The 24,757-nt window shown below is 47.8% G+C and overlaps 1 protein-coding gene across 2 annotated transcripts in view; it reads left to right on the plus strand.

Annotated features, from left to right (window-relative positions):
- Caln1 (calneuron 1) overlaps positions 1 to 24,381 on the plus strand; it is a 425,484-nt gene extending 401,103 nt beyond the window's left edge. For both annotated transcript variants that reach the window (XM_052755582.1, XM_052755583.1), the window contains exons 5-6: positions 898 to 1,054; positions 16,623 to 24,381. In XM_052755582.1, coding sequence (XP_052611542.1) covers positions 898 to 1,054; positions 16,623 to 16,750 — 285 coding nt within the window. In that variant the 3' untranslated portion in view covers positions 16,751 to 24,381. The remainder of the gene's footprint in view (positions 1 to 897; positions 1,055 to 16,622) is intronic.
- The last annotated feature ends 376 nt before the right edge of the window (positions 24,382 to 24,757 follow it).

The raw sequence follows: 24,757 nt of genomic DNA on the forward strand, positions 1-24,757 counted from the left end.
TAAGACACCCTTCTGGAGCAACATCTTCAGTCTCCTGAATAATTTTTATTTATTGTAATAATTATAATTATTATTATAAATAATAATATGTATTTATTATCTGTGTATGTATGTGGTCCTGAATATATGTATGTGTACCATGTGTGTGCATGTGCTCTCGGAGACCAGAAGAGAGAGTCTGATCTGCTTTGGCTAGAGTTGCAGGCAGTTGTGTGCTGCCCAACATAGATGTTGGGAACCAAACTCAGGTCCTCTGGACCAATGGAAAGTATTCTTAACCACACAGCAATCTCTCTAGCCCTGTGTCCTGCTTCTTAAAGTTTCCTCCATCTCAAAACCGTAACACCGAGCGCAAGGCTTCCAATATGATAACTGTTGGAGGGATGGTGGGGAGGGAGACCGCATTCAACTCACAGCAGACATGTATAAGTTCACACTCGAAGCAAAATTGGAATTGCTGGTTCCTTCGGAAATGATGAAAAAAAACCTGAAACATATGCATTGTCCAAAGTGGAAACACAAGATGAAAATGACTGGTTTCTTGCAAGATGATAGGACTTTGGAAACATATGCACTGTCTAAAGTATGGCACCATGCTATAGTACATGAAATGTGGAGGGTTGACAGCAGATGGCTGGTTGATGATCAATCCAACTAGCAAGTGGCTTTTTACTCTTTCTGTCCTAAATCAAGGAGGATATATTTCACTCACTTTGTCCCCAATAAGAGCACGCATATGCTCAGAGCTGGGGGGAGGGGGGGGAGAACGGACAACGGGGACTGCTCATCTGGTATCCTGAAACTCTGTTTCTTAAGGAGCTTTTGGGCAGGCTGACAGCAACCCAGCTGAGCTCACACCCATTTTCAGAGCCCTCTTCCTGTTCTTTGTCTCCACAGTTTGACATGCAGAGAGTCACTCTGGAGGAGCTGAAGCACATCCTGTACCACGCCTTCCGGGATCACTTGACGATGAAGGACATCGAGAACATCATTATCAATGAGGAGGAGAGCTTGAACGAGACCTCGGGGAACTGCCAGACGGAGTTTGAAGGAGGTGGGTGCACCCGCCTGGGTGCCTTCCCCAGGGCCTCCACATGCCCTACAGTTAGTTACCAATCTTCAGGACGAGAAGCAGCCTTGTCCCAAAGCTTAAAAAGTCGGGGTCAAGTTAACAGGTCACCTTAGGGAAGACACAGTGGTTGAATTCCGCCTTATGTTTCTGTTTTCACTTTTTCCTTCTTTCATTTTTCTTTTGTGTGCAGAGGTTGGGGTCATGTGCACATGTACGTGCAGGTGCATGGGGATGGAATACAAACGCCTGTAACTGTGGAGACCGGAAGTCGATGCTAGGCACCTTCCTCTATTGAGTTCTTATTTTGTGAGGCACAGGGTCTCTCGCTGAACCTGGAGCTCACTGTTTCAGTGTGGTTGGCTGCCCGCTGAGTTCCCAGAGCCCACCTCTTCCTGCCTCCCCAGTGTGCTGGAGTTACAGACCTGTAGTGCTGTGCCAGCTTCTATGTGACTGCTAGGGATCAAAACTCAGGTCCTCATGCTTATACAGCAGCCACCTTAAGCCAACACAGAGCCATCGCCCTAGTCCCCTCCTCCTCTTCTTCCTCCTCCTCCTCCTCTTCTTCCTCTTCTCCTCCTCCTCCTTTCTTTTCCTTCTCCTTCTCCTCCTTCTCCTTTTTCTTCTCCTTCCCCTTCTCCTCCTCTCCTCCTGCTCCTCTTCCTTCTCCTTTTCCTCATCCTTTTTGTTAGATTTTGTTGTTGCTATTTGGCATTTCTGTGAGATATGGTCTCCACTTAAACTCATTCGAACTCAAGAGCTCCCTACCTCAAGCTCTAGAATTCTCAGATTATGGCACACACCACCCTATAGGGCTCAAACTTCAAGTTTCAGAAGATCTTGTACAGACCTTGTCCTTCCTGGGATCATTCTGAGTCTGGGGCTGACTGAGTGGGTTTGTGGCAATTTGTCTTTTTGTTCATTGGAGGGTAGCTGCCTCAGGGCTGGTGGAAGGAGCCTGCCGAATCTATCAGCAAACCTGGACCAAGTTCATTGGCTAATTGAATGACCTTGGGCAAGCTGTGTAACTCCTCTGTGTCCCCTCATCTACATATGTCAGGATAATTACATCTGCTTCACAGAATCCCTGGGAAAGGATAAGCTCTGGGCTTCTCAGATGCATTGACCAGAAAGAGCTCAGGATGGAGCCCTTTCAGCCAAAGGGCTAACAGAAGAAACTCGTCATCTGAACCCAAAGGAGAGACACAAGGAAGGGTCAATTTTTCTTGGGCTCATGAAAAAAAAAATGATGAGGGGGAAAAAAAGCTTATCTCCTAGTCACTCAGGAGTTCCTGGGAAGCTAAATAATTCTATCCCTCTTCCAAACTTTGAAAATCAACTGTTTCGGGGGCTGGAGAGGTGGCTCAGTGGCTAAGAACACATAGGGTTCTTGCAAAGGACCCAAGTTTGGGTCCCAACACCCACATCAGTTGCATCACGACCACCTGTACCTCCAGCTCTAGTGGATCCAATGCCCTCCTGTAGACTCTGAGGGCACCTGCACTCACATCACACACACACACACACACACACACACACACACACACACACACACACTCACTCAACTAAAGAAATTAATTTAGAAGGAAACAGCTGTGCTAATGAATTGAGGGGAAATTGACATGTTGTAATTACATTAAAATATCATAGTTAGCCATCAGCAGATTTCTTTTACATACTCAGTGTTGAGACTTCTTAGAGGTTAATTCATTCATGAATTAATAGTATTTTTGCAGTACTGAGGTGGGGGGGTGAACCTGAGGTCCCATGCATGCTAGGCAAGTGCTTTACCACTGAGCTACACACTCTCGGCCCTCCTTTTCCTTTGTTTAATGTTAATTTAGTGTGTGTGTGTGTGTGTGTGTGTGTGTGTATGCATGCGCATGTGCATGCGGGGTTGGGGGCTGGGTGGGATGGCACATACACAGTGGTGCACATGCAGAGTTGGAGGACGGCTTATGCATGCACACACACACACACACACACACACACACACACACACCTGTCCTTCTGCCACATGAGACTCAGGAATGCAGCTCAGGTTGTCAACCTTGGCGGCAAGCACCTTCACCCACTGCGACATCTCTCTTTACTTTTTGAGACAGGGTCTTGGTACGCTGCCCAGGATGGCATGAAGTTCACTCTAGTCCAGGGCTGCTTTAAATCTGCCCGCCTCCCCCTCCCTAGCAGCCGGTATTACAAGTTGTACTACCAAACTCCATTTGTTTTCTCTTTCTTTAAATTTATGTGTGTGTTTATGTATATATGTGTATGCGTATATGTGTGCAGGTGTGTGTGTGTGTGTGTGCGCGCACGCGCGTGTGCGTGCATGCATGCATGCATGCATATGGATCTGTGGAGGCCAGAGTAAAACCTTGGCTGTTGTTACAATAGAATCCACCTTAGTTTTTGAGACAGGGTCTCTTACGTTCACATGGAACTCACCAATTCAGCTAGGTGAGTCACAGGGATCCTCCTGTCTCTGCCTCCCCAGTGCTAACATTACAAGAATGTGCCATAACAGTCAACTTTATTTTTTAAGGTAGATTATCTATCTATCTATCTATCTATCTATCTATCTATCTATCTATCTATTAATCATCTGTCTGTCTGTCTATATATAGTCAAAGGTTCTCATTATGTAGTCCTAGTTGGCCTGGAACTCATTACATAGACCAGGCTGACCTTGAATTCATAGTGATCTGCCTCCTGAATGCCAAGATTAAAGGCAAGCGCCATCACGATCCCCAGCGCTCTCTCTCTCTCTCTCTCTCTCTCTCTCTCTCTCTCTCTCTCTCTCTCTCGTGTGTGTGTGTGTGTGTGTGTGTGTGTGTGTGTGTGTACTATCTGTGTTTGAGTGTCCATCAGGTGTATGTTATCTGTGTTCAGGAGGCCAGAAGAGACCATCAGATCTGGGTCGGTCCCGTGGAGCTAAAGTTACAGGTGGTTGTGAGCTGCCCAATATGGGCGCTGGGAACTGAACTTGGGTCCTCTGCAAGAGGAGCCAGTGCTGTTCACAGTTGAGCCATGTCCCCAGTCCTTGCTTTCTTGTCTCTAGACACCCAAGAAGACAAGACTCACAGTGATCCAACTGTCATCTAGAACCAGAATGGCACTGGGTCACCTGGCTGGGTCACCTCACTTGCTCATTACAGAGTGCCATGGCAAGGAGCCTGCCCTGGGAGGAAATGGCTGGGTGGCAACTTCCCACATTCCTACCAATGTTTGGCCACCTGGTTATATGTTGGAGTAAAGCCTCGGCAGAGTTCTGAGGTGTCTTTTTATCCTTGTGGTTATAGATGGGGAAACTGAGGCTCAGTGAGGTGAAGCCTCTTGTCTAAAGGCAACAATGGTTAAGGACTTGAACCCCCATCTCCTGGATAATGTTTTATCTTGTGTGTGTGTGTGTGTGTGTGTGTGTGTGTGTGTGTGTGTGTGTGTGTGTGTGTGTGCGCGTGCGCGCGCTCATGTTTATGGGAGTTGTGCATGCGCATGTGTGTATGTGGAGGCCAGATAGTGACATCATGTGACTATCCACCTTATGTTTTGAGTCAGAGTCTCTTATGAAACTGAAATTCATCCATTCAACCACTCTGGCTGGCAAGCAAGTCTCAGAGATCCTGCTGTATCTCTCCTCAGCACTGGAATGACAGATGCGTGCTGCCATGCTTGGCTTTTGACGTGAAGTCTTAGGGGATCTTAATTCAGGTCTTCACGCTTCCTAAGCATGCACTTTTCTGACCATGCCATCTCCCCAGTCCCCTGGCTCCTTCATTTGTCACTATAGGTCCTTTGCTGGAGCCATTTCAAAAGCTCCCTAGGAAGGAGCGTTCCATTATCGTTTTCCATTTTCTATCTCACTGCCGGTGAAATCATGTTATATCTAGAAGTCAAGTCGAGAAGAACAGCAAGACTGTGTGAGCCTCTGAAGACATACGGTCCCTACACACTAACTGGAGTCCCACCTTTTAGAATTTCCCTAGACATTCTGACAGTGGACGCAGGAAAGGGAAGTAAAATAAAATCACTACCTGGGTGTGATGGCTAGCTCTTTTAATATTTTGTTTTTTATCTCCAATTATGTGTTTATCTGTGTGCATATGTGCACATAAGTATAGTGCTTTTGGAGGCCAGAAGAGGGCATCTGGTCCTGTGGAGTTACAGGCAGCCACCTGATGTGGTTGCTGGATACCAAACTGGAGTCCTCTGCAAGAGAAGTATACATCCTTAAACTGCTGCGCCGTCTCTCCAACGGCCGATGGTTAGTTTTTAACTGTCAACTTGTCACAACCTACAGTTGCCCGAGAGGAGGTCCTCAAGGTGGGATTGTCTAGGTCAGGTTTTGGAGGGGGGGGTGCATTGTCTTAATGAAGCCAACTGGTATGAGAAGACCGCAGCCACTGTGGGCAGCATCATTCCTGGGGCACGGAGTCTTGAACTATAAAAGAGAAGAGAAAGCTGGCTGAGAACAGGCAAGCAAGGACCCATGTGCTTTCTCTCTCTGCTCTCGCCTGTGGATACGAGGCTTCCGGTTCCTGCCTGGACTTCTTCACAGCCCTGGCCTGTCACTTGGGATTGTGAGCCAACCACAGACCCTTGCTCCCCTAAGTTGCTTTCTCTCGCAGACATCTGTCACAGCAACAGAAAAGAGACCAGGGCACTGGGAAATAAGTCGTTTCTGGGAAAGAGATGGCTGAATGTCTTTGCACCTGGGGAGTCTCCATCTGATTAAAGAGGGGTCAAGGAAGGTAGCTCTCTGGAGTACTTGGATACAGCTATCTCCTGACAGTGATATGGCTTGGATACGAATGTCACATAGACTCATGATTTTTTTTGTATTATTTACTTACTTATTCATTCATTTATTTATTGTTTTTTTTGTTGTTGTTGTTTTGTTTTTTGAGACAGAGTTTCTCTGTGTAACCTTGGCTGTTCTGGAACTTCCTTTGTAGACCAGGCTGGCCTTGAACTCACAGAGATCTGCCTGCCTCCCACATGCTGGGATTTAAGGTGTGCGCAACCACACTGGTCCCCAGATGGTGATGCTATTTTGGAAGTTCTGGAAAGTCTATGGTGTGGGACATCATACCTGGAGTGGGGTAACCTGAAGGAAGTGTCACTGGGGTTGGGTCCTTGGGAGTCTGTTATCTCTGGCCACTTCTTGTCTCACTCTGGGCTTCCTAGTCAGCTATGATGTGATGTGAACAGTTCTCCTCTGCCATTACTTCCTGTGCCATAATCTTCTGCCCAAGTATGTGGGACCAAGAGACTGAAATCTCTGAAGCCATAAGCCAACATTAATCTTTCTTCCTTTCTTTCTGTCAGGCATTTGACCACTGTCTTGGTTAATTTTCCTGTCCCTGTGATTAAAATATTCTGACCCAAATGACATGAGGGAGAAAGGGTTTGTTGGGCTCACTGTTCCAGGCTATAATCCACCATGTTGAGGAAGCCCAGGCACCAGAGGCATGAGGCAGCCAAGGAGTAATGGATGCCCCTGGCCACCTAGCTTTCCCTTCTTCATGCAAATCCAAGCTGAGGGAATGGTGCCGCCCACTTTTAGGGCTCCTCCCACCTTAATTAACCTAATCAAGATCATCTCCCATGGGTATGCCCAGAGGTTTGCCTGCTGGCTCACTGGAGATCCAGTCAAGGTGATAATTGATATTAGCCAGCACAGCCACACTGGCGAGACATGTAACACGCTGTGTGGTCCTCATGGCATTTGGCCTCTCTGGGTTTTGTTTTGTTCTTATCTATTCAGTTCAAGGATTTTACAATGGTAGCTATGCTTAGATACAAACATGAGGCACTGTGGAAGGTCAGAGAGAATTCTGTGGTCAGATCCAAGGTCACCAGGGCAGTCCTCCTTTCTGCCGTCACAATGTTCCTGTCCGGTCATCAAGTACTCACCTGGATCATGCAAGCTGCCGGGTCACCTGGGAATTCATTATGGATCCTTCAGGGCCATCCAAATGAAGAGGGCACAAGATGTCACCCACGCCATCTGCTTCTGGCTGGCCTGCCCAGGGATTTTCCTGAAATAAAACCCGAGTCTTTGGCTTGAGGAGGAGGTCAATGCGGAGCTGAGGCTGGTAGCCTGTGGAAAGCTAGAAGGCGGCTTTTGAAAACAGATTAGGGCATCAGTTGGAACTTAAGGAGTTTTTATTCCGTGTGGGGACTTGCTAGGTTTTCTACAACCTTGTAGAAAATTTTTCTGAGAACCGGTAGAGATTCTAAGACACCAAAGAGACAGAAAATTGTTTTTGATAAGTATACAAAACAACTCCTCTCCCTCCTCCCCCTCTGCCTCTTCCTTATCTTTCCTCTCCTCAATATTCATTCTCTTTCCCCTCCTCCCTTCTCCCTCCTCCCCCTTCATCTTCGATTCTGCTTCCCTGTCTCTGTCTTCTCCCTTCCTCTCTATTGGCTTCATTTTGGGCCAAGCTCGGAAGCTAACATGATTCCCCCTTCCAGGATTCATCCTCATCCCCAAAAGGGCTTCTTCTCAAACCTATTTGGCTTCCGTGTCCACCTCAGACAAACCAAGAGCTGTGGACACCATTCTTGACCCTTCTGGCTTGGGATGGCGTAGAAGGTCAAGTCTGGGATTGAGAGTCTCATCCCACGGAGTAGTATGGATCCCAGATACAGAGTATGCATGATATCATCCAAAGGAAGGGAAGGACACTTGGAAGGTCAACACCGTGCCTGACCTGTACACCAGGAGGCCAGGGTAGGACCCTCAGAAGCAAGGCACAGCTGTCTAAAGGAAAGAAAAGCCAAGAGAAGGAGAGTGAGGTTTTGCGGTACAAAGTGAACCAGCTTCTAATTGTACAAGTAGAGGGTGCTCGCCACAAAAGCATCATAAAACCTTAGTCCACTCCCTACAGCTCCATCCTCTATCAGCACCCACGGGTTCTCATCTGGTGATGGCACCTAATATCATCAAGGTATATATATATATATTTCTATATTCCCTTTCTGGGCTGGAGTGGTAGCTCAGTGGTTAGGAGTGCTTGTTACAGGATCATGAGGACTGGAGTTTAGATCCTAGGTCCAAAGCAAGTTGGGCTGCATAGGCACACCTGCAACTCTAGCTCTGAGGGATCAGATGCCCTCCTCTGGCCCCTGTGTGCAAAGACATGCACACACACACACACACACACACACACACACACACACACACACAATCTTTAATAGAAAAAAGTTGGAGAGATGTCTCAGTGGTTAAGGGCACATGCTGCTCTTGAGTTTGGGGGCAGCTCACAGTCACTTGTCACTCCACCTCCAGTGGATCTGATATCCTGCACATCTGTACATACACAGAGGTGCATAAATTTTAATAATTTCTTTTTCTAAGGAAAAGAAAACTCCCTTTCGGTTTGTTCCATTTTAGGCTGTGTCGAGAGCCTTGTTTCATAGACTTGGCTATTCCTTTTCTCAGTGCTGTGATCAAACACTTGACAAGAAGCAGCTTATTTTATCTCACAGTTTGAAGAGGTGTGGTTCAGCATGGTGGGGAAGGCATGATGTTTGGGGGGGGTTCATGTTAGTAGGAGCCTGTGTCTGAGACACCTCACATCTTGATAGGCCGAGAAGCAGAGAGTAGACAGGAAGTGGGGCTTGGCTTCCAAACTTCATGTCCCCTCCCACCAGTACCCACTTCCTCCTGTAAGGCTCCACCTCCTGAAGGAGGTTCCACAGTTTCCCCCAAATTGAAACAGCTCCACCTGCTGGGAGCCACATGTTCAAACACATGCGCCCATGAGGGACATCTTACATTCAAACCACAGGAGACTCATCACGTATCCAGCCTAAGGGATCTGGAAGCAGTTATAGCTTCCAAACTGGATGGCTGGCCCTGGCTTCTCCTGAGGATCACCAGAGCTGGAAGTGGTTTCAACCCCTTCCTTTACCCATTCCTGAAACTCGGAGTTCCTACTGGAAATGCTAGTGTGGAAGATCAGCACCAGAACCGTGAGTCGGCTCGCCTCACTCCCAAGCCATCACCGCTACAGACAGGCAGCCCAGTTGCCAGCATCCACACTGAAGCAAAGGGATTACGAACTCACTGGACCCGTAGTCACCCAGCTGGCCAGTGTCGTCGTCTATGCAGATTACTGTCTCCAAGAGAAGAATCCCAGAGCTACCCCCTGTCATTTACCATGTGGAGCTGTGTGAGCTGGCGTTAAAAAGACAGTCTGTCACTAAAGCAAACCCTTACAAAGCCAGGTCCTGCCAGCAGGCAGGGTCTGTTGGTTTATAAGGGCTGGTTAGCAAGTTTGGGGCAGGGATGGGGATGAGAAATGAGCAGTTCTAGTGGTACATCCTGCATCAGCCTCCTGCAGCCCACTTCCTCGCCTCATGTGTCAATTACTAAAAAGAATACTTGAAATATAATGGGAAGATGGACAGAAAAGCAATCTATAATAGGACGATGATCCCTGACAGAGCCAACTCCTCCAAGATTAAACTTGAGATTAATATATAAAACAGCCATCGGATGCCTAAGTTTATAGCCAAGGGAACTCAGAAGGCATGGCTACCCAAAAATATGTACATGGGGGGTTGTGGAGATGGGTCAGTGGATAAAAGGTTTTCCAAGAGATCGTGTTAACTTGGAGCTTCCTTGCGCATGTGAACACGTGCACACACCCTCAAACAGAAAGCACCTATACACATGTACATCTGCGCACACACATACACAAGCACACACAAAACCTCATGTATACAAATGTTCATAATAGACAAAAAGAAATCAGAACCATCCAAATGCCCTTAAGTAATGAACTTATAAAAAAATGCATTATGTCCTATTATTAATCAGTAGAAAGAAATGAGATGATGCCAGGCATGGTGGTGCATGCCTGCAATGCCAGACTTCATGTGGATCAGGAGTTCAAGGTCATCCTTGGCTACATAGTGAGTATGAGGCCAGCCTAGGCTCCATGAGACCCTGTCTCAAAATTTTAAAAAATGAAATGCTGATGCAACCCACCCCACAAACCAACCTCCAGTGTGTAAAGTGAGCAGAAGGAGATGTAAGAGTCCTACATCCTGCGATTTTATCCATGCAACATGTGGAGCGGGCAAATCCATCAGACTAGAAAGGTCAGTGGTTGCCTCGGACTGGGGACAGAGGAGAATGATAAATGTTGGTAATGCATACTGGATGTCTTCTTAGGGTGATGGAAATGTTCCTGTGTTAAACAGAGATGATGGTTACACAACTTTAGAAGTGTCTTGTTCTTGATGTGTGAACTGTGTAGCTAGATTAATAAGTCGATATTAAGAGTCGGGTTATTTAAATAAAGGAGGGAGCTGGGTAGCAGAGAGTGTGCTCAAGTTCAACAGTCTAGCACCACAGTAAAATGGGAGAAGGGAGGGGAGGGTAAGAAAGGGGAAAGGGAAGAGAAGAAGAGAGGAGAGGGGAAGGGAAGAGAGAGAAGGGGAGGAGGGGAGAGGAGAGAAGAGGGAGGGGAAGTGATGAGAGAAGAGGGAGGGGAAGAGGGGAGGAAAGGAGGGGGGAGAGGAGAGGAGGGGGAGGGGAGGCAGGGAGGAGAGGAGAAGGGAAGAGATGAGGGGAAGTCAGCAAGAAGGGATCAGGAGGGAGATGTGGTGTTTCCAGCTGAGTGGGGCAGCAGGAGCCTGCAACTCCCGGGACAGGAAGGCAGCCAGCACAGGAGGTTTGCAGGGAGCGGTGCTGTGCTGCATGCTAAACAGGACGATGGGAAGGTGAGCCTAGCGTTGGTTCAGGAAGAAATGATGATGGTAAGAAGCTCCAAGGAGACCTGGGAGCATCTGAGGTGCGCTCAGCTCTGCACCGGAAGCTGCAGAATGGGAGAATAAACAAGCAGGCGTTTCCTCTGGCCCCAGGGGAGACAAGCATGCAGGCTGGTTTTTCTCTAGCAATTTATGGTGGGGCATAGATTCCAGTCGGGACACCTCATTAATCTTTCTAGTGATTTGTTTTTGCTTCATTATTATTTTATTTTATTTTATTTATTTATTTTGGTTTTTTCGAGACAGGGTTTCTCTGTGTAGTCCTGGCTGTCCTGGAACTCACTCTGTGGTGCAGGCTGGCCTCGAACTCACAGAGATCCACCTGCCTCGCCTCCTGAGTACTGGGATTAAAGGTATGCGCCAACACTGCTCATCCTCTTTCATTATTTTTAAGTTTTATGCATGTGTGTATACATGTGTGGGGGCCAGAGGTCAACCTAAGGTTTCATTTTCACCTTTGTAGAGATGGGGGTTTCTCTCACTAGCTTGGAGCTCAGCAATTCAGCTAGACTGACTGGCTGGTGAGCCCTGGGAAGCCACCTGTCTCTGCCTCCCCAGCACTGGGAGTTCAAGCACGTGAACACGGAGTTCAACTTTTTACATAGGTTTTGGTGATTCAATCCAGGTCCTCATGTTTGTGTGACTCATACTTTATGGAATGAACCATGTCCCCAGCTTCTGAATGAATTCTTTCAGTGCCTGGAGCTCCTACTGTTAGCTCCTTTTACAGAAAGGGAAACTGAGGTTCAGTTTAGACTTTCTCAGAGCTCCTAAGTGCCAGCCTGAGAGACATCATGAGTTCAAAGCCCGCTGGGGACGTAGCAAGTTTAGTAAGTACAGCTATAAAGTAAAGGGCTGGGGAGAAAGCTCAGTGGTTAAGAGCACATGCTGCTCTTGCAAAGGACCGGGGTTCAGTTCCCAGCACCCATATTGAGTGGCTCACAACTTCCGGTACCTCCAGTTCGTGGGGATCTGGTGCCCTCTTCTGGCCACCTTGGGAACCTACAACCATATGGTATACAGAGGCATACACATGAATAAAACAAAATAGATAAATAAATAAACATGCCATGGTGCCTCATGCCTAAATTCCAGACAGTCTCGGAGGCTGTGACAGCCTCTGGCCTCAGTTGCTGCAAGCTGAAGGACATCCTGGGCAGCATAGTAAGATGCTGTCTCCAAAACAACAGTCACAAGGAAAAAAATTAAAGAATGGGGTGGAACTGTAGTTCAGTGGTAGTGCACTTCTCCAGCATGCACGAGGCTCTCGGTTCAATGCCCAGGACTCAACAAGAAAGGAATATACACTAAGAATAAATCGTATTTATTTGATGCACTATAATGCAATGCAAATATAAAATTGCCAATGACCTTAAGAGAGTCTCAAGAAAATGAATCAAGTCCTGACTCAGGCGCCTGCCAGCCACACCAAGTGTTTGACACCTCTTCCCAGTCAGCAAGCAGAAGGTTGGGGGGGGGAATGTATGCAGAGGTTTTGAACTTGCAAGGCAGAGCAAACCATGGGTTCAAATCCCATCTCTGTTATTTGTCAAATGCTATTGGCCTGGGCTGCTTGGACGCTGGAGGCCTTGCATCTACCGAAAGACACCACACCCAGCCTGTGTGAGATCCAAGTCTGTGCGCGCCACACACATAAACACAATAACCAACTCACTGAGGATATTCAATAAATGGACATGAATTCTAGAGTTCAGGAGATGGCTCGATCTATAAAGTATCTGCCTTGCAAGCGTAAGGGCCCAAATTCCATCCCCAGAACCCACGTGAATGAAGCAGGGCATGGTGGTCGTGCACCTGTAACCCCAATGGTGCTGAGGTAGCGACTCCAGCATGCTCTCTAGTCAGTCTAGCCTAAATGGCAAGTGCCTTTCTCAACAAGAAGATGGGTGGCACCTGAGGAAAGACACCCAAGATGGTTGTTTGCACACTTGCACACACATGCCCGCCCACATATATGAAGTAAACAAACTTGGGTTTTTAAAGGGGAGAGTCAGTATGAATTGGGCATAAGCAATATCCTTGAAGTTCTCTGTCTTTAAGTCTCTTCCCAAGTTGACTCTTTTATCCCCCGTTTTAGATAGGGAAACTGAGGCCCAGGGAAATTGAGTGCTAGGTTCAGCCACAAAAGACATTCTGTTTTTGCTCTACCATACAATTTCTGTTCTCTGGAGATGTCCAGATTCACTGCAAAACCATCTTCCACCCTGTACTAAGTTGGACTTACAGGCTTCAGTTCAGTTCGGTTTCCAAGTTACTATGGCCTCAGAATGTTCTAGAAGGTCTCCTCAGCTTATCACACATCGTGCTAACTTTGGCATGCCCGGCTTGCAGCTGATACAGCCCAACGCAAAACTGTAAAGTTAGTTAAAGCATTGTATTGTTTGGGCGTGTGATTAAAAAAAAAAAAATAAAAGCACAGTTGTCTACCGTGAACTTTATAGAGGACAGCATTGTTTCACAATGTCAAAAGGTTGGACATGCCTGTCTGGATTCCCGGGCCCTTCTTAGCTCTCCCTTCCTCATGCTTTGAAGGATTCGGAGATCAAAGTGGAAGGGACCCTGCTGGGATTTGCTCGTCACCTTTCTCATCTGTGTGACCGAATCCTCACAAGACGCAGTCAAAGGAGGGAAGATTTATTTGGTCTCATAGTTTAATACATTCCATCAGCAGGGTGGGGGTTGGGATGGAGGCGGCTCTTCACTGCCTGTGTGAAGACCTTGCTTAGGTAGGCCAGGATCAGGAAACAGAGGGCCCATGACAGGAAGTGTGGCTGTGTGTAACCCTCAATTTCCACCCCCCACCCCCACTCCACCTCCACCCCTGTAGTGACTCAGTCCCATCTCCGGAAGCGTCCCCACACAGCGCCACCAGCAGGGGGCCACGTGTTCACACACATCAGCCTGCAGGAGACATTTCATAGCCACACCTTAACCAGGCGAATAAAAAAGCCTGTCACCTGTCACCTGTCACCTTGCTTCCTGAGTATCCTTCAAAAAGAAAGGTTTCCGTGAACGCCACCAACCCTTGGGCCAGCCACAGAATTTTCTGTTGCTGAACCTTTCCACAAACCCTCAGAATGGAGTCTGACAGGACAATCTCTACAAAGGCACAGGCCTAGAATACATTAGCAGGTCCTCAACAAGCCATGAGCACATTTCCATTCCGTTTCTTGTTGCTGGTTCGTTGTTTGTTTAGATAGGGTCTCGTGTATTCCCGGCTGGGCTGGAACCTGCTTTGTAGCCGAGGATGACCTTGAACGTCTGATCTGCCTATCTCCACCTCCTGGGTACACCACCACCCTTACTTAATGCTGCAAGGCTGGGGATGGAACCCAGGGTCTCGGGCGTGCTAAGAAAGCACCTCACCAACTGAGGTACACCCCCACCCCCACCCCCACCCTATCCTTTTCTTCTTGAACTCCATCTCCTTTGCCCTCTCCAAGAGTTGGCATTTTTTTTTCTTCTGTGTGCCAACTCCCAGAAGCAGCCCGTCTCCACACCAAGCAAAATCTCCTCCCCCTGCTAAGAACTTAAAACCCAGAGTTCATCAGTAAGTGGAGAATCGAACCACAAAAAATACTCTTAAATCACCCAAGGGAAGCACAAGCCTGGTGGATCCAGGAGGATTAAAGATAACAAGATGAGACTTAGGAAAGTCTGGCCAAAAAAAAAAAAAAAAGAATCTCGGCAAATTGGAGAGGGAGCCAGAACGGTGGTTGGGGGGGGGGGGGGGGCACAGGCTCACTGTGAATCTGGCTTGACAGTAATTTTCAGAGTCCTTGTCAAACCCTGGGGCCCTTCCTCCCAGGGAAAGCTCTTCTTGCCTTTGCAAATGTTGCCCGATTCCTTCTTCGTAGTCTGTTCTTTCTACAGGGTTCGGGGAAGTCCCAACATGGTGGGAGACGCTGGAGTATGACACTGGGCTTCATGTTCTTGAGGGGCCTAACTGGTCCATTCCTCTTTCCAGTCTTCTATCCATTTGCTTCTTTTAAACGTTCTTTATTTGCTTATTTAGTTTACTGTGTTAGTGGTGTGTGTGTGTGTGTGTGTGTGTGTGTGTGTGTGTGTGTGTGTGTGTGTGTGTCTGTCTGTGTCTGTGTCTGTGTTGGGGGGGATGCAGGGTGTCGCTCTTGTGGTGGTCAGAGGCCGGCTCTCGGGCATCAATTTTCACCCTTCCTACCATGTGGGTCTCAAGGAGCAAACTCAGATAGTCAGGTCTGATGGCAAGCTCCCTTACCCATGAGCCATGTTGTCAGCCCTGTTCGTTTGTTTGCGTTTGAATGCTTTATTGTTGTGTTTTGAGACAGAAATCATGCCTCAAACTCGCAATTCTTTGGACTGCCTTCAGGTAGCTGGCGTGACTGGAGTGCACCACCCCACCTGGCTTTGCCAGTCCCCTTGGTGCACATGTGCATGTATGTGTGCGTTGTGTGCATGTGCAAGTCCATGGAGGCCAGAGGTCCGTCTTGGGTATTGTTCCTCAGGATGCCTGATCCGCCTGACTGGTCTGGAACTCACCAAGTATGCTGGGCTTGGCTGGCCAGTGGGCTCAAGGATCTGCCTGTCTCTCCCACTCCAGCTCTGGGACCACAAGTGTTTGCCATCACAATGCGCATTTTTAACGTGGGTGCTGGGGCTCGAACCCAGGTCCTCATACTCGCACAGCTAACACTTTCCTGGTCAAGCCTTATCCCAAGTCCCTAATCTTCTTTAACAGCTGAATTTGAAAGACCATGTTTCCCAACACCTCACGCATAAATCACATACGCACTACACACACACACACACACACACACACACACACACACACACACACCCCCTCTGGCAATTCAACCTCCACCCAGGTCTATCAAAACAACTGAAAGTTGCCCAGACCCTAGAAGAGCTTATTAAGATGTAAGCTCCCAGAGACCTGATTCAAGGACTGTCTACGATGAAGTAGACAATCCCTTTTGTATCAACCTCACCCCACCCCCTGCCCACCCACCCCTCGTGTCCTGTTTAGCTATGAGGTGTCTTGTGATGCTCCCGTGTTGAAGACTTGGTCCCCAACTGGTACCACTAGGGAGAGGTAATTGAGTCTCCAAAAGGACACTGTGGGGACAGCTCAGTTTGGGAAAATGCTTGCTTTGCAAGCATGAGAACCTGATTTTCACATCGCTGTGGTGGTGTGCGCTTGTAATCCCATTACTGGGGCAGTAGAGACGGGTGGGTCACTGGGGTTCACTGCACAGCCAACCTAGATTACTAGGCAAGTCCCCAGCTGGTAAGAGTCTCTGTCTCAAAAAAACAAGGTGAGCGATGCCCAAGGAACGGCACCGGAGGCTGTCCTCTGGCTTTCGTAGGCACATGTACAAGCAAGATACACACACATAGAATATGTGGGGAAGCTTTCAAACCTCGTTCTATTAGTATTGGTTACAGGGGCTCACAATGGCTGCATGGTGTCTTTTCTGAAACTCGTCCTGGAATGGTACAGATTTTTGTCTCTGAACCTCACTGTAGCTCCATTCTATCTAGACGTCTAAACTTGTCTCTGAACATCTCATGGACCCCAGTTCTGGGAGAGAGATGTTTTACCATTTCCTACCTTTCGCCAGAAGTTTCTGCTCAGTGGTTGCTAAGAGTCCCATAGTTTCCATCGCCTGAGCTGATTAGATCAGTCACAGCCCATGCCGTGTGGAAAACATACAACCTGTCTCAAGATTTCTCTCTGTTCTCTCTCTCCTCTCCTCCCTGACCCCAGTTCATTCACAGAAACAGAACCGACAGACCTGCGTCCGCAAGAGCCTCATATGCGCCTTCGCCATGGCCTTCATCATAAGCGTCATGCTGATCGCAGCCAACCAGATCCTGCGGAGCGGCATGGAGTAGCAGCCTCGCACCAGCCACACCGCGTTGCCAGCTCACCGCGCATGTGCATGCCCCGCGGGCAGACTCTGTTCCTCCACACGGGAGATCTGGACCTATGGATGGATGCAGGCGTTGGTACAGTTTAGTAAAGAACTCAAGTTTGCAGTACAACCGGGGTCACGGATCAACTCCCTCTCCTTGGCAGGGACACTAAAGGGCTGTCTTCAATGCTTTCATGGTTTTGTTTCCTCCCAATGCAATAAATAGCCAGGAGTTCTCAATTATTGCTTCAACCGCCAGTAGCAACTCCGAAGGGGAAAAAAAAAATACTGCTTTCTTTTCGTCTTGGAATTCCAGTAGCCATCCAGGTATCGTGGTGGCACCAGAGAGCGGAGAAAGGAAAGACAGGTGTGAACAACACTCACCTCCATCCATGCCCCAATTCTTTTCAACCCAGGGATCCACAGAGACTCCCCGCTGAGGTTGACTTCTGGGTTGCTACAGAAAAGGGAACTTTCCATCTCACCCTGGCTTCCTTCCTCCACCCCGTGGAGACCCCTCCCCCCAAGGCATGAGGGGGAAAGCCATTAAGCAGGGCGCAGCTCCTTGCAGTCACTACTATTCTTATTGCCTTTTCTACAGGACTCCTGTCGGTAGAGCTGGGGCGCTCTCAGTTGGTTTCCATGGCACTCGGCTTTCTGTTTCTGAAGTCCATCCCGCACCAGCATCTTGGAATCTGCAGAGAGCCTGGCTCCCAGCTTTCTTGCCTGTGCCACCATTAGAGGAAAAAAAAAATCCATAACCTGGGTGTGTCTATAACCCAAACACACAGACAGACAAGAGACTTCTCCATGTGTGATGCCGTTCTTCCCTAATTGCTTACTTTGGACAGGAACTTGTCCTCGAGCTCACACCCATCCCTGCTTCCTGGGAGCAGAGGGTAAAGCAGCCGGGGTAGGGGTAGGATTGAGCCTGGTGGCGAGGAGGCCCACACCCCAGGCATCTGAAGTAACAGAGCCCCTCTGAGTCACCATACTAGATAACATCTGTAAGTTAAGATTGGTGTACATCTAACTCTCCCCTCATCTCGGACTTTCTTAGTGAGTCTTTCCCCAACTAAGAGAGAGAGACCTAGAACCCGGAGCAGAAAAGAAGGATCAATTTGCTGTATTTTGCTTAATAGCTCATGATATTCAGATTGTGCCAATGACTCATTAAAAAAGAGAGAGAGAGAGAGAGGTCAGTGGGCATGGCTGATGGGACAGAGACTTGGCTCCCGATCACAGAACTCAATGTCAGGGGTCTGTTTTCTTTGAATTTTCCTAGATTCACTATGAACTTGAGTGTAAGTGGTCAGATTGCTAGTCATCTATAGATTGTCATCTGTAGATGTGCTAAATCCCTTTGTATTTTTCTGAGCCCAAGTCTTTATTTCTGTAGTGAAATTGTCCTGCTCTGCTTCTTCTCTGCCAAAAGCTCCCTGATTCTCCTTCCTCACTCTAACCTCCAGCCACATTGAGGCGCCAGCAGCTTTGCTCTCGCTCTCTCTCTCTCTCTCTCTCTCTCTCTCTCTCTCTCTCTCTCTCTCTCCATGCAGCCAGCTGGGTAGGGGATTTTTTTGGTGCGATGCGTATCCCTCTAGCCTACTTTCCCTCTCTTCTCCCTCCTTACTGCCTTCTTAGCCTGGGATCACGCAAGGTCTCCTTCTAGGGTCTTCCTCTAGTTCACCCCCCCCCCCCAAGTGCTCCATGCAGTGGTGTGGAGGGCAGCTGTAGATATTTTCCCACTATAGGGTGTGACTATACACCAAGAGCACAAGTCAAACTAGGTTTGAGCCATAGCATAGGAAAGAGAGAGTAGGTCGGAGGTCCCAAGAGCCCACGGGGGCACAGAGTCACTTCATAAAACTGCCTGGAGTCTGGCACATCCAGGCAGCAGCCTGCCTTCCTTTCTTTCGGTGCCCTCTGCAAACCTACCCTTTCTGTTTCTTCCCTAGGCTGAGTCACCATGGTCCCCTTAGGACCAGACTCCTGAACTAGAACAGATAGAGACACAGAATATTAATACACTGCACAGCTTCCCAACCCCTTCATCTCTTCCTGGGGCAATTGCCTTCTCTCTACCAGATGTGTGTGAGAAGAGGCAAGCATAGCTGGCAGAGGCATGCTTCCCTATCGTTTGCTGATGTTTGAACCTCCAAACTGAACCCTCCTGGGAGCATACAGAAGAAACCAGGTGAATGCATCCAGAAGGGCAGGACTCTAAGGACCCGAAGGGGGCAGATGCCATGCCGCAGCTGAGATTAGCTACCAATGCGAAACATAAAGATTTCTTCAAATGTTGCTTTCCTGCAACATCTGCTCCATCCTGAAGGAGGCTGACCTCCAGAGATGAAGAGTTTAGATTCCTTCAGCAATGAGCAAGATGTGATTTAAAAAACGGAAAAAAAAAAAAAGCCTGCTCCCTACAAGGGTGTGAGCATCCCCTCTTTTAAAAAAACAAAAACAAAAACAAAAAAACCCATGCATCTTTCCCAATTGCCTAGAAGGAACGACAGGAAAGAAGCCATCAGATTCTCTCCGATGGCCCAGAAGTTAAGCCCCCCAGCAGCCTCCTCATCTGAAGCACCCAGCGGCTGAACACAGAAGTGCAGGAAACCGGGTCTAGTGGCGTCCCTTAGACTCAGGGGGCTGAGAGTGTGCTTAGGTGGCCTGCCCTCTAGCTGCTTGGCTTGTATTATCTGTCTTGGACATATTTAGGGTGTCGGGCTTCCTTTCCAGGCAGTCCTACTCCCTGTTCACGCAAATGCTACCCTGAGGTTCGTGGCATTTGCCACCCGACATCCTCACGACAGTAACTGGGAAGGAGCTGGTTGGCTGATGGTTCCAGAAAGTTCTGCCTCCCATGCTCAAGGAAAGCCATCCATGTGCACCTGAGGCACCCTCTTTGGAGAGGCAGGGGCCTCATGCTTTGCTGCCTTGCCTGTGACAGGACTTAGGAATCCGTGATAGAGGCTACCCAGCCATTGGGTGCCTCGGTGACTGGCTCATTCTTGCTACCAGCTCAACTCCACACCCCCCCAGACCTCCATGAATGAAAGACAGCATTTGACCTGCGACAGAAAGACAAGCTGATTCTGAACCCTGTAACCTTCAAACAGGCTGTCCCCTCACTGTCCCGGATGTAGACCGAATCCCCGGTTGGAACCCCACCCTGGAATTGTTAGACAATGGCTTCCAGAAAGTGTGCAAGTTCCATGTGTCTATGGGAGGTTGCCATGGAAACATTGCATCCACCCCGAGTTTGCCAAGGTACAAACATAGGGAACACTTTCTTAAAGAACCCTCTAGGTCCGACCTGCCTGTACTATGACTCCCAGAATCCATCTCTTGCCGAGATGGGGAATTAACCTCCAAGAGTATGCATGGCTTCCCTACCTTTTCCTATTGTATTTAAACTTGTCCTTCCCCCAACTCAGGAGCAAAGGAGTAAGCCCTGTGTGGGTAGCCTCCTCACCTCTATCTACCCTTTATTTCACCTCCCAGAACAAGATCCTCTACATATAGGAGGAATAAAACCACCCTCCATCATCTGGCAGGCAAAAAACACACGTTAAACTTGCAATCTTTAAAAATATTTGCTTGCTTGCCTGTTGAGACTCTCCTTCCTGAAAGTCAGTAATAGGAACTTAGGTGAACTGTGGTTCTCAGGAGTTCTTGGGCAAGCTCAGTGATGGCAGGAAGTTCTGGGTGACGTATATGCAGAGACCAGGACATCTACTAGGCATCTTCCATACCTGCACCTATCTCAAAGTTTACATGACAAGTGGTCTGGTATCTGAAAGAGTGGAATCAAACAAGGAAAGGCAGCCTATGTTGAGGAGAGCATCCCTCCTCGCCCCCAGCCACTAGTCTCAGTCAGTGGACTCTCAAAGTGATTGGAAAAATCTAAGAGCAGGGAGAGGAACAGCTGGCTTTTATTACAGTCTCCTCCTATGGGCTCAAGTCCAGACTCAGGTCATAAATCAAAGAGGGTTGTGTACATTGTTTTTGAATCTAAGACCGGTAGTGTCCCTGGGACCCTATTGAGGCATCATCAGAAGATGAACACGGTGACCGTTGGGGGTACCTCCTGGGTTGAGTTGGCTTGGCTATGCCTGGCTGTGCGTCGTATGTGGAACTATTTCCTTGCGTGCCCTTGATGAAAGTGCTAAGTTTTGTACCTCAAAGCATATTAGTCATGTTCCTACATTATATCACTAAAGGTCCGCCGCTATCCTATCTACCCTGTTACCTAAGATACACAGAGAGTCTGGAACCTTCTTGTGAAAAGGGTCCTTATTTTTATATAATGCTATGATGACGATACAGATGAGCTCCGATGAATCTTCTAGACTTTGGCACATACTGTTTCTATGACCTGGAGGACCACAGAACCCCATTTCCTGGGAAGCATCCATCTCAAACAACTTCAGATCAGTATTTTTTCCCACTGGCCTCTTCCAGGATGCCCTACAGGGCTGAGAGTCCAGAACTCACGGCCATTTTTCTTCCCTCCACATTAATTCCCTGGCTCCCCTTCTCCATGAGGAGAAAAATCCATTTGAAATAGAAGAGCTATGCAGCATTAGAGTTTTTCACTTGAATTATTTATAGTCAGGACAGAATAGAGGAGAAGCTAGGCCACCTCACCCAGTCCCCATCCCCACGATCATGTAAATGTCACAATTGCTTAGCTTCATTCCATCTGCACTTTGACTAACACTCAGGGGACTGTTCTCAGCTCTGTGGCCTTGCCACACACAGTTGGTTTGGAGGAAGGGGACAGGTATACCAGCTAACTAAGCCTTCTTCCTCGGATCCTATGCTCACTACAAATGCATTACCGTCGCGTTAACACCAATGGTTTATATTTAATATTGGTTTGAACTTAAAGTACCACAAAGAGTGGTTGATTTAGCCAGATGTGGGAGAGCATGCTTGTAATTCCTGGCACTTGACAAACTAAGGCAGGAGAATTGAAGTTCAACATCTGCCTGGATTGCAGAGCAAGTTCAAGGCCAGTCTGAGTTAAATAGTTAAGTTCTAGGCAAGCCTGGGCTACATACAGAGTTCCAGACTAGCATGAGCTAATATAATGAGACTCCTTCCCACTCAAAGGGGAAAGAAAAATCAGTTTTTTTTTCCAGTTGCACAAAACAACCCCCTGTACCTCAACACTACTTGCCCAGCTCCTATCTTAGCTAGTTTGTCAATGGAGGATCCCCAAGATCTGGTGTCAACCTTTTCCTTGGGTGGGATGTCTTGGCTTCCAAAACAGTTCTTTATATGCTTTTAGTATTTATGCAAGCAGGGGTCATGGGACATGCCTATAATCCCAGCAATTGGGGGGTGCAGGAACTTGAAATAGACGTTCAAGGTCAGTCTCTTCTACAAAACAAGTTGTACTGAGCTATGTGTGAAAACACACACACACACACACACACACACACACACACACGGAGGAGTAGGGATAGGGAGGGGAGTATCTAACTGAAAGGAGGCAGGGACTAGAATTTCCCAGAAAGTACAGGCTAACTAGGAAAGAATGTTTTAGAGAATGCAGATTTCACCAGAGATGTTTGCTCCATCCTTGGACCTGACAGAAATTTTTTAAAGCGCTGATAGATGCTAGACCCTGTATATCTGGCCTACTTTGGGAATATCCAAGGGATGTAATGCCAGGCACTGCCCATCAACATGTTCCTAGCCACAAGCTCTGTGGACTCCAATAGGAGGCAAGTACCTCCTCTGGGTGGATGCTGATCCCTGCCAATCCCAGCATGCTTTGCCCAAGACTCTGAGACCTGGGAACAGGAGCCAGAAAGCAGAGTAGAAAAACCAAAGGGGATACAGCACTGTCATTTGGGAAGGGAACCAGAAATAGGATCCTTGCTGCTAGAAGCCCGGGAAAGATACATCTCCAACAGAGAAGGTTGAGAAGTCCTGTGTGTGGCATCCTTCAGGGGTGGTAGCTGGTTTTGTGACATGAGTCCTCAAGAGGCAGCTGGGCGTTCACTGTTTGTAAAGGAAACTATACCTCCTGGTTCCCAGCCAACGTGCCACACAGGTGAGAGACATTTTTGTTTATTCCCCAAAAGCTTGCTGAGTCAAGATGAGCTTTTGTGTCTCCTTGTCTTGGCCAGCCTGGAAATGAAGGAGATTTGGTCCCCTGGATAAGGGTCACATGGAATCTGAACTCAGGAGTCTGTAGGTTGAGACAAAAACCAGCTTCCCCAAAACGATGCTTCTCAAATTTGTCTAAGGATGCTTTCTCCCCACCACTACCATCTTACTCTCCCCCTGGCCACTGGGCTTGGAAGTAGTTCAAGTGGACGTGGCCCTGGCTTGGAATCGTGCATAATTCTACAGAAGGCAGAAAGTTCCCATCTCTAATGAGTGTCAGGGAGCGGATGACGAGTCTAGGGTGCAGGACCAGCAATCTGAAGCTGTTCTTTAGATGGCCAGAGACCGGAGCTAGACATAGATGCCCGCCATAGCTAGGCTACAGCCATCAAAAGAGACAGAGGCAGGGAGGGAGCAGCTCCCAGGTACCCAAGTCTTTACCCTTCTTCACGCCACCTCCTAGCCTGTTTGAGTCAGGTGTGGTGGCATACACCTGCAGTCCCCAAACATGGGAGCCAGAGGCAGGAAGACTGTGGCAAGTTAGAGAGTAGCCTGGGTTACATGGTGAGTTCCAGGTCAACCTGGTTTGCAGCGTAAGATCTTGTCTCCTAAACAAAACAATGGGAATGATAAAAGTCATAGTTCTTGCTTAGTTCCTAATCCCTGAAGCAGCCTGAGATCTAGTCGATGTTTACAGGCACCCCCATTGTTCTTCTCTAAAGAGACCTGTTGAGAAAGTACTCTCTCAGTTCCTGGTCCAAGTCCATATAGATCAAGGACTCTGAGGAAACCTTAAGGAGCTCTCCAGTGACTTCAGGGATGGGGCTGACTTCTCTTCCCCAAATTCTGAGTTCAGGAAGAAGCTTCTTGTCCAAGGACTAGAGCCAAGGTAATGCTCATGGAATCCGTTCAGACTCTGAAAGTCTAGTTCAGTCAGGTGTGGGAGAGCTGTGGTCCACGGGTGGGGGACAGGTCATTATTCTCAAAGCACATATGTAAATGGCTGGGATTCGAACCCCTACATGCTGGGTGTCTCAGAAGCACAGGTAGAGACTGTTCTAAACAGGAGCTTCTTGCCTCTCCTTCCAGAATGTTCCAGTCAGATGTCAATCATGCATCTCAATTTCCCACGTTACCTCATTTACATTCTTTGGTTTTGTTTTGTTTTCTTCATTTAGTGTTAGTTGGTGATTTTCTGCTATTAAGTGGTGAGACAACAGGTTAGTGAAATTAAAAAATATCTTTATATCAAATGTAAATATTAATATAAATGAACTTGGCATGCAACTTAAGTGATTCAATGAAGTGATATTATTAACATGTTATCTTACTGTATAAAGGGAAAATGACTGCCATATATGTACCAGATGTTTTCTGTAACTAAACTTGTCTGTAAATATATAATCTTATTAAAAAAAAAAAGTCTAATTTACCATTATTTATGCAATAGAAAAAAATAAAAAAAGTTCTTTTTTTTCCCCCTTTTGATGAGAGAGTCGGTTCATTATTTATGATCTGATTTGCAAAGGGTCTTGAGATTCGTTCCTGGGGCCCCGTTGGTGACAGTTGAACGTCCCTAAGAAGCAGTGGGCGGAGGAAGTGGCAGAGCCTGTTGAGCCTCTGAAGCGAGATGATTGGCGTACAGAAAATTAATGATGGTGGAGCATATGGTAGGAAATAGGACTGGTCTCCTGGCTTCGGAGCAGACACGGTAATTAAGACAACTTTGGGCCTGGGGAGGTGACTCAGTCAGTAAAGTGCTTGTGTAAACATGAGGACCTGAGCCATCTCCAGAACCTAAATAGAAAAGAGGACGTAGCAGCACATGCCTGTAATTTCCACTCTGGGGAGAATGGAGATAGGA

This window comes from Peromyscus californicus, unplaced genomic scaffold, assembly GCF_007827085.1.
Source record: "Peromyscus californicus insignis strain IS unplaced genomic scaffold, ASM782708v3 Scaffold_2__1_contigs__length_46816999, whole genome shotgun sequence".
Taxonomy (NCBI): Eukaryota; Metazoa; Chordata; class Mammalia; order Rodentia; family Cricetidae; genus Peromyscus; species Peromyscus californicus.